The sequence below is a fragment of the Hemibagrus wyckioides genome, linkage group LG11 (genome assembly GCF_019097595.1).
Source record: "Hemibagrus wyckioides isolate EC202008001 linkage group LG11, SWU_Hwy_1.0, whole genome shotgun sequence".
NCBI lineage: Eukaryota > Metazoa > Chordata > Actinopteri > Siluriformes > Bagridae > Hemibagrus > Hemibagrus wyckioides.
The window spans coordinates 13,645,415-13,664,606 of NC_080720.1; the positions used below are offsets into that span (position 1 = coordinate 13,645,415).

A 19,192-nucleotide genomic window follows, 5' to 3' on the forward strand; every position below is an offset into this window, starting at 1 on the left:
CACACGTAATGTGGTTAAATCTGTAATGCATTATAATGTTGAAAAGCATCAGCACCTGGTAGCCCCACAACCTCTTCTGTGTCGCTTGATTTATTTGCATGGATAAGTTTATCATCCGAAGACTTCTTGTAATTTTCGGTACAAAACACGCTACTATTTATACTCCACAATGACATAGAATAGTCAGAAATAATAAGCTGCACCACACCACATTAACAAAATGAAAACCCGGTGCTTGGTGCTGAAGAAACAGTCAGTATTCAAATGAATGAAATGATGGACTTGGTCAAATTCATGAAACATTTGTTTGCAACCACAGAATTAATCATGATCGTACGCATCGATAGTGCCAACAACAGTGACTAATCACTGCAGCCCTTCCCACTGCAGCCAAAAGAATGATGGACTCGTGTCCGATCCAAGGACGCATCTCTGCCTCATTCTCACAATAAGCACCGGATCCACCGCTTCCCTGACCAGGATAAAGCGCTTACTGAAGATGAATGAATGTATAATTTGGGGATTACAGTCTACACAGTGTAAGCAGCAGGAACTGCTAAGTCTCAGTTTGAACACGTGTGTGTGTGTGTGTGTGTGTGTGTGTGTGTGTGTATAAAACCTCCAAATGAATTTGAACTGTTTCGAAGTAAATTTAAATATTGGCTTCAGTCAAAGCTCTAGGTAAAAAAATAATACAATTTTTTATTGTTTATTCGAGTATAGGAAATGTTGAATGCAAACGAAGGTAAACATCTACATTCCTTTAACATGATATAGTAAACCCCATGATGAGCAAGTGTTGAGGATGCAGAAGATAGGGATAGGTGGAAAGAGATGATTTGCTGAGCCGAAAGGAGGAGAAGAAGAAGAGTAAAGCCCATGAGTCATACTACAAGTACTACAGACAGAAGACCATGCGAGTTAAATCAATCACCTCAGCACCATCTCTCTTCTTCAGCGACATCGTGCTCTGTGTGGCATGCCCCGAGAGAAATAATTGCACGTTTTTGAAGCTTTGCTTTGCACTAAAGCGCTTCGGTCAGCAACTCATCACACTCATTCTCTATCTGCCTGAAATCAATTTCTAACTCCCACAAAATGCAAGGTTGCTATAGTCAGCTCTGAAGGCGTCAATAAAATGCAACTGGAAGGATACTGCTAGAAAGAGACAATATATTAGGAAATGTATTACAATTCGATACAAAACACCAGGCTTAAACCATATATATGAATCTTTCACTGAAGTTTTAAAGCCTTCCTGTAAGGTTTGTTAGGGACAAACGGATGCACACAGAGGGTTCAATGTGTCTCCTCAGGCTAGGACAGGAAGTCAGAGAAAAGCAGAAGTGTGAAAAACACTTGAAAGATCACGGGGGGGGGGGGGGTGAATTTTGAAATTGCAAAAGAAACATGAATCAAAGCAAGCATTTTTGTAGCTGCCTGTCTTGTCTGCCTTTACGCTGCACCATTGTTCACACAAAGCCATTGTTCATACAAACAGTTCCATTACAAATGTTTGTGTAGAGCCAAAAAAGGCAATGTGGAGACTGTGAGACAAAAAGGTGAGCAGAGAATAGGCAGGTGAAAGTCACGTGTCTGGGTGTGTCAACCTTTCAGACAGGTTTAGGTTAAGTGCTCTAGACAACCTTTTACAGCTATACTTAAAATAAACCTGTCGGATATAAATCACTAAAATCAGGCGCATTTTCTAGCTTTACTCCAATTCCCCTGGCACTCTTAGCAATTTCAGCCATCTACATTACAAGAGCTTTAATAATTGTTCACATCAAACATCAGAATGAGGAAAATCAGTGCTTAGGGATTTTGAATGAGTTGGAGTGTTTCGGAAATCTCTTGGGACTTTCACACAGACACACACACACACAAATCTCTACAGTATACACAAAAATGGTTTGAAAAATAAAAACATCCGGTGAGCAACAGTCCTGCAGGTGGTTGATGAGAGATATCAGAGACTGGCTCTGAGCTGACAGGAAGGCTAGAGGAACTCAAATTAGCACACTTTACAACTGTGGTGAGCAGAAAAGCATCTTATAGAGCACAACACATTGAACCTTGAGGTGGATGAGCTACAACAGGTGAAGAGTACATCACTCCTGTCAGCTAAGAAAAGGAATTTGAGGCCATCATGGGCCCCGACTCCTTCAAACTGGACAGCTGAAGACTGTAAAAAACCTCACAGGGTCTTTGTTAGTCCACAAATTCTGGTGCTTGATCTGAAGATTAACTGCAGCTCTTGACCTGTATCTGCAAAAGTATTTACCAAATTATCAGCTGACTGGATAACTGCTCTATGACACTGATGTACAGATGTTCCTATTGAAGTGGGCATATACACCAATCAGGCATAACATTATGAGCAGTGGCAGGTGAAGTGAATAACACTGATGATCTCCTCATCATGGCACCTGTTAGTGGGTGGGATATATTAGGCAGCAAGTGAACATTTTGTCCTCAAAGTTGATGTGTTAGAAGCAGGAAAAATGGACAAGCGTGAGGATTTGAGCGAGTTTGACAAGGGCCAAATTGTGATGGCTAGACGTCTGGATCAGAGCATCTCCAAAACTGCAGCTCTTGTGGGGTGTTCCCGGTCTGCAGTGGTCAGTATCTATCAAAAGTGGTCCAAGGAAGGAACAGTGGTGAACCGGCAACAGGGTCACTGATGCACATGGGGAGTGAAGGCTGGGCCGTGTGATCCGATCCAACAGACGAGTTACCGTCTTAGACCAGTTAACGCTGGTTCTGATAGAAAGGTGTCAGAATACACTGCGTATGATGGGTCAGGGCTGTTCTGGCAGCAAAAGGGGGACCAACACAATATTAGTCAGGTGGTCATAATGTTATGCCTGCGTGGCTTGCTCGTATTATTTTTCTTCAGCTTTGTTATATCCTCAGGGTCATTACATAATTTCTTATCTAGCTATCTTTCTATCCATCCATCCATCCATCCATATTTGTTATCCAAAAGCATTTACAGTCAAATAAATAAAACAAATTATGCAGGGCATAACAAACGCCTGCTGTAACTGATTAAAAATGACATCATTTATTGTGAGATTTTAACATGCCCCTACAGGACAGGCAAGAGAACGTCTGAACATTTTGTTGCGAGTGTTTCATATAGTCAGCTCTGTGGAAAAAGGGTGGAAACTAACTTATAAATAAATAAATGTAGGGGGTCGAGTCGCCTAGCATAAATTTGTTGAGGTTCATCCTGGATGTGTTGATTCTGTAGAAGCTTCACATCACCTCTAAACGTTTTTGTCAGACACCATGTCCGTAAAAACAACCTTGGTGTTGTTGATAATAACGACAACTATTAGAATAAAATGGAGCTAAAATAAGCTCCCTAAGTTCATTATATTAAAAACCAGCTACGTTGTATGTGTTGTATGTTGTTAGCTAGATTACACCATATTATCCTACCTCATTCTGGGGTTCCCCCCCCACAGTCCCTCTTTGACCAGCAATGCAAAAGCAGCAAGTCTCTTGAAAATCTCGTCAAATCTACCCCTACACTCCCAGTCACACGCAGTACTCGAGGGCTGTGCTGCACGTCAATAGCTGGGGTCTTTTAGCATTCATCAGATTTATTAAGACAAACTCATGATCGATTCAGTCACCAACAATGTTATGAAATGAATTCCTTCTAGAAATGTTTCAGATGATGGTATAAATAGTGGAGAGGTTATTGTTAATTCTAATTATTGCATAAGTTACCTCCCCTTCAGCAAAATAAACTAAACCCCAGACTGCACATAAAAGTTAAGCGTAGTACACAATGTCCTGAAGAAACACACGTCAGCAGCTGTGCAAGTGAAGTGCTTCCGAAGGCTGCAGAGGTGAAAAAGGGAATAAATCATAATGAGTTGTGCTTTTACAGGAAAATAATTAACGCTGAAGCGGAGCGATGTAGCGCATCTCGGAAGCAGACTGAACCTGTCTGTTACAGCCAGATAGAGACTGACTTTCCAGTACTTTTATTCAGATGCTGAAATTTGACGAGGACACAGGGCGTACTTTTTATCCATTTAAAAGTTACATTCCATGTTGTGGCACCATCCGGGAAAACAAATTAGGTCCTGTTATTACTTACTTTTTAACAGTTATAAATTGCTTTATAATCCCCAGCTTCCCTTCTTCACCCATTTTAAGGATGACAAAAAATACAGATTGTGACAAATGAAAAGAAACTGCAAGTTCTCTTTCCTGAAAGCTTTCTCTCCATGGCAGAGAACTTAAAGAACAGTTTCTACATGTCTAAGCACCGACTCCAAAGTCTTCCGTCATAAATGTTCACATTTTCCCTACAGACAATTTCATGTTATATTATAAAACACACATTAAATTCCACATTAAAACGATTAATATATACACCTATGTTTTACCGATTCGACACGACGTCACGGCGGTGTGGTAAGAGAAAATGAATCAACACTTTCTGAGCAACCAGATTTGAGACATCACTGTGATAGGAAGACATCACGTACGCAACAAACCAATATCGGCTGCAGAAGAGGAAGATGTGCGATAGAAATGTAAAAGAGTTTCTTCACAGCGCATGCAAAACCTGACTTGAAGCCATGATGATGTGCACACAAGATGTCTCATTAAAAGATCTAACCACATGCCAACGAGTGATATCAACTGGATTCATCTCCCAGATTGATGCAGCAGCTGCTTATACTCAGCAGGTTTCGCCACTCGGCTGTTGTGGTTATGACATGTAATACATTTGGCTTGCTATACACCTATCTGAGTAATAGAGTAATGCTGGAAGAGTTACGAAGCACAGCACCATGCTGTGAGAGCTGCAGGCAAAGATCACATGCCCTTGTTGATTTACAGCAAAGAGGAAAAAAAAAAATCACCCTATATGTTTGTGGTCCATTTTCTGCCAAAAATAAAAACCCCAAAAACCAGGACTGGCTCAAGTTTTATTCATATTTAGGACTCTCATGACAGAGACTTGATAGAGTTTTGCATGCACACACACACACACGGCATTTCAATACATCCTTGAAATTGCTGAACTAGCTGCAGGACCTGCACATGCAGTTCTGTGATTCATTGCAATAAAATGAAATGGTATTACATGAAACATCCAATCATGACTCAAAGCCTCAATAGGCTAATTTTATTACCATCTGTATAAACTTTAACCACTTCCACTTTTTATATAAAAAAAAAACCCTGCAGAACTTTCCCAATAAAATTCCCTATACTTTTACTGCTCTTTAAAAACAAAAAAGGGCAGGATACAATTTGGTGGCATCAGAAACATTAAAAAAATCCTCTCTGGGGTTTAATATCCTCTCTGGGAATTTGTGATGCTTTTTAAAACGTAAGCATTTAAAGCTTGTATGTTCTCCCATATCCGCAGAACATACAATGAACTTTGCTCAACCTTGCACATAACAGACATATTCACAGCTCAACAACATCCATCAAGCATTCAGACATGTACTAGTCGCAGAAATCAGACAAACATACACTATATTGCCAAAAGTTTTGGGACACCCCTCCAAGTCATTGAATTCAGGTGTTGTTTTTCAGGGGTTGGGCTCGGCCCCTTAGTTCCAGTATAAAGGAACTCTTAATGCTTCAGCATACCAAGACATTTTGGACAATTTCATTCTCCCAACTTTGTGGGAACAGTTTGGGGATGACCCCTTCCTGTTCCAACATGATTGCTCACCAGTGCACAAAGTAAGGTCCATAAAGACGAGAGTTTGGTGTGGAGGAACTTCACAGAGTCCTGACCTCAACCTGATAGAACACCTTTGGGATGAAGACGTCTGCCTTTACATGCACATGAATGTAATATGGAGTTGGCTCACCCTTTGCAGCTATAACAGAGTCAACTCTTCTAGGAAGGCTTTCCACAAGGTTTAGGAGAGAGTTTATGGGAATTTTTGACCATTCCTCTAGAAGTGAATGAGAGAGGTCAGGCACTGATGTTGGACGAGAAGGTCTGGCTTGCAGTCTCTGCTCTAATTCATCCCAAAAGGTGTTCTATCAGGTTGAGGTCAGTTCCTCCACACCAAATTCACTCATCCATGTCTTTATGGACCTTGCTTTGTGCACTGGTGTGCAGTCATGTTGGAAAAGGAAGGGGTCATCCCCAAACTGTTCCCACAAAGTTGGGAGCATGAAATTGTCCAAAATGTCTTGGTATGCCGAAGAATTCCTTTCACTGAAAAACAACACCTGAATTCAATCATTTGGAGGGGTGTCCCAAAACTTTTGGCAATATTGTGTAGGGACTCACTGAAGCTGACATGCTGTTATTTACCCCTGGATGTCCTAATCAAAGTTTCTGTCAACACATGCAATAAGCTCCAGACCATGGGGACAGTTGCCTTGACAGAGGGGAGTTGATATTTCTATTGTGTCAGAGCATGGCTAGATACAAGCCTTCTGAGCTCAGCTAAGCGGGATAATACCTATTGTATTACATTTCACCTGAGCAACAGCAACATGTATGAGCTTGCAGACAACAAGGAAAGAAGCGTACTGCTAAGTTGAGGATAAACAAGAGCGCTTCGAAAGCTTGAACATAAACTCCTAAACCTATTTACATTAGTTACACTATAATAGTTTAAGCGTAACACAACACCAGTATCCTTTAACAATCAACTTATCTAGCTTTAAAAATCAGTATTATTACAAATATTCATATTCGGTTTCTAAATTTAAGTGAAATACGTGCCATTTCAAATCGTTCACACTTTCTAAACCGAACAATCCAGTGACTAATAAAGCAAAGAAGTAAACACTGAAAATTGTTTTATTTATTTTTTTCCCTGTCTGCATTTGAAATGGATCATTAGCACGTTTTTCAACAAATGATTATTATTAACACACAAATTCACTCCATCAAATTCATCTACAAAACTTATTTTTGTACATTTTTACATTCACACTGTACTGGCACATTTCTCATCCCATATCTAAAGGCCAGAGAGACAGAGAGAGACAGAGAGAGAGAGAGAGAGAGAGAGAGAGAGAGAGAGAGAGAGAGACAGTGAGAGCAACAGAGACAGTGAGAGAGAGAGAGAGACAGAGAGACAGAGACAGAGAGACAGAGACAGAGAGACAGAGAGAGAGAGACAGAGACAGAGAGAGAGAGACAGAGAGAGAGAGACAGAGAGAGAGAGACAGAGAGAGAGAGACAGAGACATACAGACAGACAGACAGAGAGAGAGAGACAGAGAGAGAGAGACAGAGACATACAGACAGACAGACAGACAGACAGAGAGAGAGAGACAGAGAGCGACAGAGACCTACCGTATCTTCACCACGCTCAACCCTCTGGCTGAATCCCAAATGGCACTTAATTAGCCATGAAGAGCACTACACGCGCCATTGTTTTATATGCACCTTAGTGCAGTTATGTAGGTAGCATGGTGCCGTTTGGAATTCGGACCGCTCAGTGACCTGCTGCTTTTCTTGGCTTTTAACTAACTGGGTTGACATGACATGTCAGAGGTGACAACACACACACACACAGGCCTGCAGAACGCCTCATACACTGTTTACCTAACAAGCTAGCAGAGGTTTTGGGATGAAAAACTCCCTAAAATGTTTTTCAAAAGTAGAACGGTTTACAAACAAAACTGTCTCGCGCTGCTAAGTCCTCTCACAGCTAACAGCTAGGTGGCTTCCAGTCCCTGCGTTAATGAAGAAACTCTCGACCTACTTCTCGACAAAATGAGCTCCTTCATTATGACTGTTTAAATATGAAGTGTCTTAAAAGCATAAAGAGCAATAATAATAATGATGATGATGATGATGATGATGATGATGATGATAAACAACCTAGCACTGGGCCACTATCTCAAGGCGAGGCTGCTAGGTTGTGGGATAGTTAGCTTTAGCTAGCCAGTGTGAGCTGGCAGTGTACACTCAGCGGCGTAAATATGAGCCATTTTCTGTCATGTATGCGAAAACAGGCGCTGCTCGGACAACACTTGACCAGTACTCTATATTTCAGAACTGTCCATGGTCAGCTAACATGCTACAGTCAAAACAATATAACATGCTAACTGGTGTTAGCCTGCAGTTAAATAGCCATCCAGTTACACTGACAGAGGCTCAACAGATATCGGAAAAACGAGCCCCACAGGCCCCTCACATACACACACACTCTCCCTCTCTCTCCAACACACACACACACACACACACACACACACACACAGTGAGAGAGAGTGAGAGAGAGAGAGAGAGAGAGAAAGATAGTTACCTTGCTTGTTGGCCTGTGCCATGTGTATAACTGCAATAAATAAAACCCGCAGGATGCAGCCGATGCATGATGTTGGTGAATATTTAGTTCTTTGTAGATGGGGAAAACTCTGTGTTCTTTCTTCACTCGCCATGCTGCTGTTTTGCTATCAGTTTCCCTCTGTGCGTGTGTGTGTGTGTGTGTGTGTGTGTGTAAAACTACAGTCCTTGTGTGCATGCGGATATAAACAGCGCTAACTGCTCCTCCACAGCGCCACCTGCCGGAGAGAAGCGGCATCACTGCCTTCTAGGGCGCTGGATTTGGAGGTTGTTTCCTAAATTGCCTTGTAGTGCGCGTACTTAGGCTGCATAACCCTATTACTTTATACGCTATCTAGTGCGCTTAGATATGGAAAAGAAGATCTGTGCTGGATGCGGCCGCATTCTGAAACTGTTTCTCAATGTAATGTGATTTTAAATATTCAAGGTGTTCTATCTATCTATCTATCTATCTATCTATCTATCTATCTATCTATCTATCTATCTATCTATCTATCTGTCCCCAAACTGTTCCCACAAAGTTGGGAGCATGAAATTGTCCAAAATGTCTTGGGATGCTGAAGCTTTAAGAGTTCCTTTCACTGGAACTAAGGGACCAAGCACAACCTCTGAAAAACAACACCTGAATTCAATGATTTGGAGGAGTGTCCCAAAACTTTTGGCAACATAGTGTATCTATTTATCTATTTTGTCACTGATTAATTCATTCAGTCAGTCATTCATTCATTCATCACTAATCAACCACTTTAAGCTAGTTGTGAGGTGGGAAAACATAGGGGGACTGGATACCTGTCTATCACAGGGCATCATAGACACACATTTTTACACATATCCACCTACTGACATGCTTTTAGCAGGTTGCAGGAAACCAGAGAACAAAAAACCCACACAGACACATGGAGAACATGCGACACTCCACAAACAGAAGCCCAAATTTGTTTACTTGCTTGTTTATTTGTTTGTTTGTTTATATACTACAGCTGACATGTTCTGCATGCAAACCAACCCCTGGGACTACTGTGTTTAAATTTGTCAAAATTTGTACTTGGTTTAGGCCTGTAGCTATGCTTACGTGGCTTTTTTGCTACATTCCATGGCCAAAAAACTTAACATCGCATATCCTGTTGAGTCTGAGTGTGGCTACACGTAGGCATCTTATCTGTAATCAGCACACTTAACGGCTGGAAGTAATGGCATCCTTGGTAATAGAGAACAAAGCAGCTTCAGCATGTTCTGAAATTAGAGTTAAATAATTAGGCAGAAAGTATTGCTATAAAAGACAATCATGTCAATGAAAATTTGATTTGACTACAAGAATAAATTATTCAACTTTCAATTATTCAAAATTTGACTACAAGAATAAATTATTCACCTTTTGTTGCACTTCCCATTCTTGGTGTGTGTGTTAACAGAAATCAGTCAAGAGCACAGTGCAGCCAAGTACAGTAACACTGATGTTATGGTTAAAATGGATTTTAAAAATATCTTTGTATATCTATATTCTATACTGAGGGAGGGAGTAAGAGAGAGTGTATACACACATGCAAACATTTACACTCATTTATACCTAGCGGCAATTTGATCTTAGACAATTTATCTACTGTCACATTTATGAGGTGGGCTAGAACCAGAAGGAAACCCAAGTGTACACTTGGAAAACATGTGAAACTCAGTGTCACCTGCATTGAGGATAGAACCTGGGACCCTGGAGCTGTGATGTGGCAATGATTTCTCCTGTGTCTCTGCTCTTGCAAGAATATTCATCCATCCAACCAATTTCTGAACCGTATATCCTACTCTGGGTTGCCAGGAATCTCTTCTCTATTCCAGGGAACTCGAGGCACGAGGTGGGAGAGCAAAAGGACGACCAGCACAATATTAGGCAGGTGGTCATAATGTTATGCCTGATAGGTGTATTTCGTTCATTGTAGTTGGCTGTAGTTGAAGTTTTGACAAAAAACTTGAAAAAATGCACACACACATATATTTATAATATAGTAATATATTATTACTATAGTAATATATTATATATTACTCATGTTAACCCAGAAAATGTTTATGGCTCATATCAGAATGTTTAAACGCTGTCGCTTGTCTGTGTAGTTTTTCTTTCAGCCGTAAGGGGGCGACGCTGTGCTTTCCAGTTCCGGTATTGTTCAGCACAGAGGAAGATGTCCGCCGTGTTTCCTTTGTTGTGATGAATTCCATATTATAAAAGAAGAAGACAAAATTGCGGATTTATATCTAACCGGGACAGTTTAGTTATATTTGGAATAAATAAATCTACATCTATCATTGGCTACAATGAGTGGAGGAGTGTATGGTGGGGGTAAGTGTGTGTGTGTGAGTGTGAGCTGGAAAATGAATGAGTGCCGCCACGTTTGGCTAAGATCGTTAGCTGTACGGAGTCAGTCGGAATGTAAACTAATTGCTGTGTTTATTTGCATTTGATCCACTTAGTAAAATATGGTCCTTTATTGAGCTAAATTGTGTACATTTGCCTCTCTCTCTCTTTCTCTGTGTGTGTGTGCGCGCGCGCGCTGCGCAATGACTGCATCTCGGTTACAGTGTAACTTCATCTTTAGCGTGAAGATCGGGCTAAAAACTGTAAAGAATGCATTAATTACTTCCAGTTATTTAAGTAGATTTACTTTTTTTATAGCGTGTTAACCATTTCTATTTCTATCTATCTATCTATCGATCGATCGATCGATCGATCGTTCTATCTATTTGTCTGTCTATCTATCTGTCTGTTGGTCCCCTTTTGCTGCCAGAACAGCCCTGACCCATCATACACAGTGTATTCTGACACCTTTCTATCAGAACCAGCGTTAACTTCTTCAGCAGTTTGAGCAACAGTAGCTCGTCTGTTGGATCGGATCACACGGACCCGCCTTCAATCCCCACGTGCATCAGTGACCCTCTCTCCGGTTCACCACTGTTCCTTTCTTGGACCACTTTTGATAGATACTGACCACTGCAGACCGGGAACACCCCACAAGAGCTGCAGTTTTGGAGATGCTCTGATCCAGTCGTCTAGCCATCACAATCTGGCCCTTGTCAAACTCGCTCAAATCCTTACGCTTGTCCATTTTTCCTGCTTCTAACACATCAACTTTGAGGAAAATGTTAACTTGCTGCCTAATATATCCCACCCACTAACAGGTGCCATGATGAGGAGATCATCAGTGTTATTCACTTCACCTGTCACTGCTCATAATGTTATGCCTGATAGGTGTATCTATCACTTTATCACCCATCCATCCATCCATCCATTCTGTCCTTTTTACCAGTATCTCCTTCCTAACCATTCAGTGTATCCATCCATCCATCCATCCATCCACCTATCAGTCCACTCTATCTGTTTACCATCCATTGCATCCTATCATATTCGTTTTATCCAATCTATACAACCAGTCTTTCTGTTATATCTATCCATCCAGTATTCTGTTCTGGCTATTCATCCAACCTTTCTATCCTATCTGTCCTTCCAGTCTTTCTGTTGATCTACTATTTTTTTTGCAGTCTACTCTGTCCTGTTCATCCAATTAGGTATTAACAGCTGGTTAACATGCACTTAATACATTTAAAGACTTAATTGACTGATTAATGTAATTTAATGAGCTCAACTTAAACTTGATATCTAAATAACTATAAATAACTTTTATATAAATATACCTTTAATAGGATTTATTAATTTACGCTAAGTTACACATTGTCAGTGGGACGGTGTTTCAAATCTACATCTTGATGTTCAGCTTTAAGGCTAAATGAAAATAATAACACACATTTGAAACTTTTTTTTGGTTGTTGGAAACTGTAGAAAAGGTCCCTGGCTGCAAAATGTTTAAACACTCCTGGCTTATACTGCATTATATTATTTATGCATTGATCAGGCATAACATTATGACCACCTGCCTAATATTGTGTTGGTCCCCTTTTGCTGCCAAAACAGCCCTGACCTGTCATGCACTGTGTATTCTGAGACCTTTTTATCAGAACCAGCATTAACGTCTTCAGCAATTTGAGCAACAGTAGCTCGTCTGTTGGATCAGATCACATGGGTCAGCATTCACTCCCTATCAGTGAGCTTTGGACGCCCATGACCCTGTCACCGGTTCACCACTGTTTCTTCCTTGGACCACTTTTGATAGATACTGACCATTGCAGACTGGGAACACTCCATAAGAGCTGCAGTTTTGGAGATGCTCTGATCCAGTCGTCTAGCCATCACAATCTGGCCCTTGTCAAACTCGCTCAAATCCTTACGCTTGACCATTTTTCCTGCTTCGAACACATCAGTTAAAATGTTAGACTACTGATAGGAAAGGTTGTGATTTGGAATCCTAGGACCACCAAGCTGCCACTGCTGGGCCCCTGAGCAAGGCCCTTAATCCTCAGTTGCTCAATTGTATAATATGAGATAAAATGTAAGTCGTTCTGGTTAAGGGCATCTGCTAAATGTCAGAAATGTAAATAAGACATCTGTTCTTTTCCTCTCTACCAGATGAGGTGGGTGCACTGGTGTTTGATATCGGCTCCTACTCTGTGAGGGCTGGTTATGCTGGAGAGGACTGCCCCAAGGTAAGCAGGATTCCTCGTTTTTGCATTTTGCCTCATCATGGAAGTGTGAGGTTTGCTATAAAAATGCTCTGATTTGCAGGCTGACTTCCCCACCGTGATTGGCGTGACTTTGGACAGGGAAGATGGCAGTACGCCGATGGAAACGGACGGGGATAAAAGCAAGCAAAGTGGAACAACGTATTACATCGACACGAATCAGCTCAGGGTGCCACGAGAAAACATGGAGGTCATGTCACCTCTTAAAAACGGCATGAGTAGGTGTCTCTGTCATGGCAGCTCATTTCTGCAGCTGTACACAAGTGTATTGTTTTGGTTTTATTGAAATGTTACATTATTTCTTCTAGTTGAAGAATGGGACAGCTTTCAGGCCATTTTGGACCACACGTACAGAATGCACTTCAAATCCGAGCCGAGCTTGCATCCCGTACTGATGTCAGAAGCCTCTGTAAGCACCACACAAGCTTCACTTTCCTTAGTACACATGTCCTTATAGCTACAGGGTGTCTCAAAAGTCTCCCATGCATAGGAGACTGTGTATCCCAGCACTACGTCAGTTGCGCCTCAGACAACATGCAACACTTCCAGTATTTTGAATTTGTTAATAAGTTTAGCAGCAGTACTGTGTGTGTCTCTGTGTGTGTGTGTGTCTCTGTGTGTGTGTCTCTGTGTGTGTGTCTCTGTGTGTGTGTGTCTCTGTGTGTGTGTGTCTCTGTGTGTGTCTCTGTGTGTGTGTGTGTCTCTGTGTGTGTGTGTGTGTCTCTGTGTGTGTGTGTGTCTCTGTGTGTGTGTCTCTGTGTGTGTGTCTCTGTGTGTGTGTCTCTGTGTGTGTGTCTCTGTGTGTGTGTGTGTCTCTGTGTGTGTGTCTCTGTGTGTGTGTCTCTGTGTGTGTGTCTCTGTGTGTCTCTGTGTGTGTGTCTCTGTGTGTGTGTCTCTGTGTGTCTCTGTGTGTGTGTGTCTCTCTGTGTGTGTGTGTCTCTCTGTGTGTGTGTGTGTCTCTCTGTCTGTGTGTGTGTGTCTCTGTGTGTGTCTCTGTGTGTGTGTCTCTGTGTGTGTGTGTGTCTCTGTCTGTGTGTGTCTCTGTCTGTGTGTGTCTCTGTCTGTGTGTGTCTCTGTCTGTGTGTGTGTCTCTGTCTGTGTGTGTGTCTCTGTCTGTGTGTGTGTCTCTGTCTGTGTGTGTCTCTGTCTGTGTGTGTGTCTCTCTGTGTGTGTGTCTCTGTCTGTGTGTGTGTCTCTGTGTGTGTGTGTCTCTGTGTGTGTGTGTCTCTGTGTGTGTCTGTCTCTGTGTGTGTCTGTCTCTCTGTGTGTCTGTCTCTCTGTGTGTCTCTGTCTTTCTGTGTGTGTGTGTGTGTCCCTGCGTGTGTCTGTTCTAGCTATGTTTCCCCTTAAATTCCATTGCTACCTTCCTGACTTCCTGATCCAGCCATGAGAAGGATCTTAAATCTTAATTTTTTGTCAAAGGATGTTTTGCAAAAGTGTCAATTTCCACTATGTATAGAGACTTTTGGGACACCCTGTATATACACACACACACACATTTACATATACTTATTTGTCCTGTTGTCTGGTGTTTAATTTGTATTCAGTGGAACACACGAGCCAAGAGGGAGAAGTTGACGGAGCTTATGTTTGAGCATTACAACATCCCTGCTTTCTTCTTGTGTAAAACAGCCGTCCTGTCAGCGTATCCTTCACTATCAGTGTGTGTCACTGTGTGTTTGACGTGTTTTTCCCCTACAGGGTGCAGTACATGTCTACACTAACCAGAGCTCATGTAATAAGAAAATATTGATATAATCATGTCTGATGCGTATAGCAGCGTTCTTAACTCTCATACAAGATTTGCAAATGGACGATCCACCGGTTTGGTGTTAGACAGCGGTGCGACGCACACAACTGCTATTCCAGTGCATGATGGTTATGTCCTGCAACAAGGTAAATCATCCCTCTGCTTTCTTAGCCTTCGCTTTTGACTGTGATATCTTTTACTAAGTATCTTGGATTGTTTTTAAAGCAAAACCCAGGAGCATTCATCAATTATTATTTTTTTGCCTGAAATGTGGTTTATATATATAAAATTGAAATTGGACACCCCTGTTCTACATGTTCATAGAAAAGCGCTCCTAAAACACTAAATAGACTTAACAGCTCAAGAAACAGCATTTCGGCTCCCAAAAATTCTAGACACTGGCATTGTGAACTCATTATCAGATTCGCTGACCAAAGTCAGATTTTTAGAGATGAACTGCTTTGTACATATAAACACACTAGACAGAACCAGAAGCTTAGCAGCGTCATATTGTCAACAATCCTTGTGTATCATCCTGTACATCAGCACTGAGGCTTTGCGCTTTTTCCCCAGGCATTGTCAAATCCCCACTCGCAGGTGACTTCATGAGCATGCAGTGCAGAGAGCTGTTCCAGGAATTAAGTGTCGAAATCATTCCTCCATACATGATTGCATCAAAGGTGAGGCTTTTCCGTATCCTCAGCCGAAATACTTATTCCACAGTGAAGCATGAGGAGTAAGGAGGTTTTGTTTGGTGTCACATGATCACGTCATGATGCCATGCTGAAATCGATTGTCAGCTCATGTCCTTGGTTAGATGGTGTACATTTCATCTGCAGTAAATACTCAAGGCAAACATTTTCCACTAAACATCTTTCCTGACTCTAAATGGCTGCTGATTTCTTGATGAAAGCTGGCTACGATTATGTTGTGTTTCAGCCTAGTCTTGCTGGCAGAAACAAAAATTGCGGCTTGTGAAACTCTTTGGCCGTTAGTTGAGATTGGAGATGTGCCAGTGCTGGAAAATGAGTGAGCGCTGCTACAAAGCTTATCTTACAATCCACTGATAGCAGCTACAGCTCCAAATATGGTGCAAATGGACAAATGAAAAGATATGTGTATTACGTCAAGCTCATTGTGAAGAATGTCTGTCTTTGCGACCCGATTCTGATTCATGTTATCAGCCAGTCTGTTATAGAATTCATCCAGGATTTTTATTGGGGTTATGCCACGCAGTGTGACGAGCAGTAATGTTAAATGGCCAATGAAATGGTCTTTCACAAGAGAGGAGTCAGAGCAGAATTGTAAATGGGACAAAAAAATCACATCATATTCTTTTTAGGGCTGAGCACAGACTGCTGGATTGAATAATTACAGCCCTGAATCCCTGGATGGAGCATGATGGTGGTGATGTGGGAGGCTAGCAGTCTCTCACGATTGAAGAAATCAGACCAGTTCAACCGAATGTTCAATTTCAGTCTGAAATAAATCACACTCCTGAATAGAAATGTTTGAATTTCTGTTTCACATCATGTTTAAAGTGATTTCTGAAATGCAGAAATGTTAAAGCGTAAACAGCTGTGCTTTAACTTTAAAGATTTATTATTAAGACCGATTCTGATGTAATTATTTCTACTGCTCTTTTTTTTTTTTTAATGAAAGGATTCCGTACGTGAAGGTTCACCAGCCAGCTGGAAGAAGAAAGAGAAACTACCTCAAGTTACTCGCTCATGGCATAACTACATGTGTAATGTAAGGATGAACAACTGCACTGAGACTTAATGTTGAAAGATGCTTCAGGTCTACTGTTATGATAGTATCCTACTGCTCTGACACACTGCTCTAATCGACTGTGTTTCTTTTCACAGACTGTTATTCAAGATTTCCAGGCCTCGGTTCTACAGGTTTCAGATTCACCTTATGATGAACAGTATGTCCTATATGTTCTCTACTTATTCACATGTTGGGGATGTGGTAGCTTAGTGGTTAAGGTGTTGGACTACTGATCAGAAGGTTGTGAGTTCGAATCCCAGGTCCACCAAGCTGCCACTGCTGGGACCCTGAGCAAGGCCCTTAACCCTCAATTGCTCAGATGTTTAAAATGATAGAAATGTAACTTTAACTCGCAAGAGCAGCGAGTGATTTGATGTGTTTTATATCATTGTGGTCTTGTTGCCTTTTTGCAGGGTGGCTGCTCAGATGCCGACTGTCCACTATGAGCTCCCTAACGGCTACAACTGTGACTTTGGAGCTGAACGACTGAAGATTCCTGAGGGGCTTTTTGACCCTTCTAATGCAAAGGTAAGCACTGTTAAACAACTTTCATTATTATTTCTTTTTATGGACAGTATCATATCTTAAGTTGCACCTTGTGTGTGTGTGTGTGTGAATTATAGGGCCTGTCTGGAAACACCATGCTGGGAGTAGGCCATGTTGTGACCACCAGTGTGGGCATGTGTGACGTTGATATCCGACCAGTAAGATCTTTTTACATTCTATGACTTAAAATGAGGCTCCAAAGCAGACTAAATGTCTAATCATCAGGAGATCATGATTGGCCAGGAATCCAGTTCAAAATAATTAGCTCTGTTTTCTGGGTGGGAAGAATTCCACATTTTCATTTCACTTCATATTTTTCTCTGCTGAATATAGAGACACTATCCAGTTGAGGTTAGCTCACAGAGTTAGAGATGTAATGCTACATTCACACATACAGTGACTCTCAACAACAAAGAAAGTATGTAGAGATCCTTCATTTTCAGTGAGAGCTGATGACTTCCAGCAATATAAGCGACAGGAACCAATGACTACTAGACGTAGTTGTGTTCGAAGGGAAAAAAGCAGCACAGAACACTGCGTATACTTTGATATTTTCACTAGATTCTGACCGCAGTTGTGATTTGTTTTGTTTTTCCTCCCCCTCAGGGTCTGTATGGCAGTGTGATAGTTACTGGAGGAAACACCCTCATCCAAGGATTTACAGACAGACTAACCAGAGAACTCTCTCAGAAGACACCGCCGGTTTGTTCTATTGCATGAATATGTATATAGTCTGTGCAAAAAAAAAGTGCTGTGAATTGTTTCATATATAAGATGTGTTATAAGGCTTAGATTAGGTTGAGGATCCATCGTACAAGTCCTGCAGTTACTATGGAAGCATATTAGAACCAGGGCTTTAATATAACAGATCTGGCTTGTATCCGGTGCTACGATCAGACCTGTTTTTATAGGAAACTAATCAAGAGCTTCACTTATTTAACTTCTATTTAGCGGTTTCCCCCGATTAGCTCTAGCCACATTGTGTATGGTTTTTTTTTTTTTTTTAAGTTATTTATTTAAATTATTTAGACCCACATTGCTCTATGGTACATTATTTTAAACTATTTAGGATGAAAGCCGAATTTCTACACTGCCAGATTGTTAACATTAGTTATTTCTAACTTTATTATTATTATTTATTGATATTTATCCATATTGCATAATGTCTAATAAGTAATGCAATAGTGCATTTTGTACGCAAGTGGACTCAAAAGTGCATTACACTGGTCAAGCTGAAGCCTCCTAATATTTGTAATTCAGGCTTGTTCACACAGATTCGACATCCTAACGCTTTCTAGGAAGTTCTATATCTAGACGACTTCCAAAGAAGCATTTAGAGAAAATATTAAGAATGCTAACTTTGAGTGTCCTAAAAATTAGCCTCATTGCAGCACAACCACTTGTTTATATTCGCAGAGTATGCGCTTGAAGTTAATAGCCAACAATACGACCCTGGAGCGCAGGTTCAGCGCCTGGATCGGAGGCTCTATCCTGGCATCGCTGGTGAGTACTGTGAGCTGTGGATAGACTGAGGAAGTACAACAGAGGTGTATTGTTTTGTGTGTTTCATCACTTTGCTCTTCATCTTTAGGGAACTTTCCAGCAAATGTGGATTTCCAAGCAAGAGTATGAGGAAGGAGGGAAGCAGTGTGTAGAGAGGAAGTGCCCTTGACCAACTCCAGCAGCTTGTTTTATGTTTTGTTATTTTGGTTTTTTTTGCCCTTTTGATTCTTTAATAAAAAAAATAAAAAATATATAGCTTCTGGTAGAAACGGCCTTCTTAGTGGACTCAGGAACATAAAGGACACTTGTACTGAAATGATACAAAAATTAGTTCTGCTTTCTTATTAAATGTTTTTTTTTATTTTATAACTGTAATTGTCATAGTTATGTTCTTTTCTATACTCAAGTGTTTTGTGTCACATTTGGCGAGTCAGAGAAAAGATTCAATTCTGTATTTTAGATAAGGGGTGTTATTTGCCACATCTACAAGTAAAATGTGATCCTCCATCCTTCAAGTTGGCTTCAGAGAAAATGAGGAAAGGAAACAATATATATACAGGAAACTACTTGTGTTTTTAATCAGTGATTGGCCGTTTTGAAAATAAAGGGTTTTTGTGACAGCTTCTTCGTCACGGATCATTACGCGTTTGGAATTGACATGTTCTGTCTGAAACATGTATCACATACATATCCATA

General features: G+C 41.0%; 2 protein-coding genes across 3 annotated transcripts in view; one reads left to right on the top strand and one right to left on the bottom strand.

Annotated features, from left to right (window-relative positions):
* Nucleotides 1–8,457, bottom strand: part of tmem131 (transmembrane protein 131) — a 42,715-nt gene extending 34,258 nt beyond the window's left edge. For both annotated transcript variants that reach the window (XM_058402667.1, XM_058402666.1), the window contains exon 1: nt 8,267–8,457. In XM_058402667.1, the coding sequence (XP_058258650.1) occupies nt 8,267–8,399 (133 nt within the window). In that variant the 5' untranslated portion in view covers nt 8,400–8,457. The remainder of the gene's footprint in view (nt 1–8,266) is intronic.
* Nucleotides 8,458–10,441: 1,984 nt separating this feature from the next.
* actl6a (actin-like 6A) lies at nt 10,442–19,116 on the top strand. Its single transcript, XM_058404043.1, has 14 exons — nt 10,442–10,633; nt 12,812–12,888; nt 12,968–13,142; nt 13,233–13,333; nt 14,472–14,569; nt 14,726–14,820; nt 15,248–15,354; nt 16,337–16,426; nt 16,543–16,604; nt 16,861–16,975; nt 17,071–17,151; nt 17,600–17,695; nt 18,410–18,496; nt 18,585–19,116. Exons 1-14 carry the CDS (start codon nt 10,609–10,611, stop codon nt 18,663–18,665), a joined length of 1,290 nt encoding a protein of 429 aa, XP_058260026.1. The 5' UTR covers nt 10,442–10,608; the 3' UTR covers nt 18,666–19,116.
* The last annotated feature ends 76 nt before the right edge of the window (nt 19,117–19,192 follow it).

What these genes read in the sequence shown, in the direction of transcription:
- actl6a (XM_058404043.1), top strand. Translation starts at nt 10,609, where the DNA reads ATGAGTGGAGGAGTGTATGGTGGGG. An exon ending in TGGAGGAGTGTATGGTGGGG is followed by an intron (nt 10,634 to 12,811) that starts GTAAGTGTGTGT and finishes CCTCTCTACCAG; the next exon opens with ATGAGGTGGGTGCACTGGTG. An exon ending in CATACATGATTGCATCAAAG is followed by an intron (nt 15,355 to 16,336) that starts GTGAGGCTTTTC and finishes TTTTAATGAAAG; the next exon opens with GATTCCGTACGTGAAGGTTC.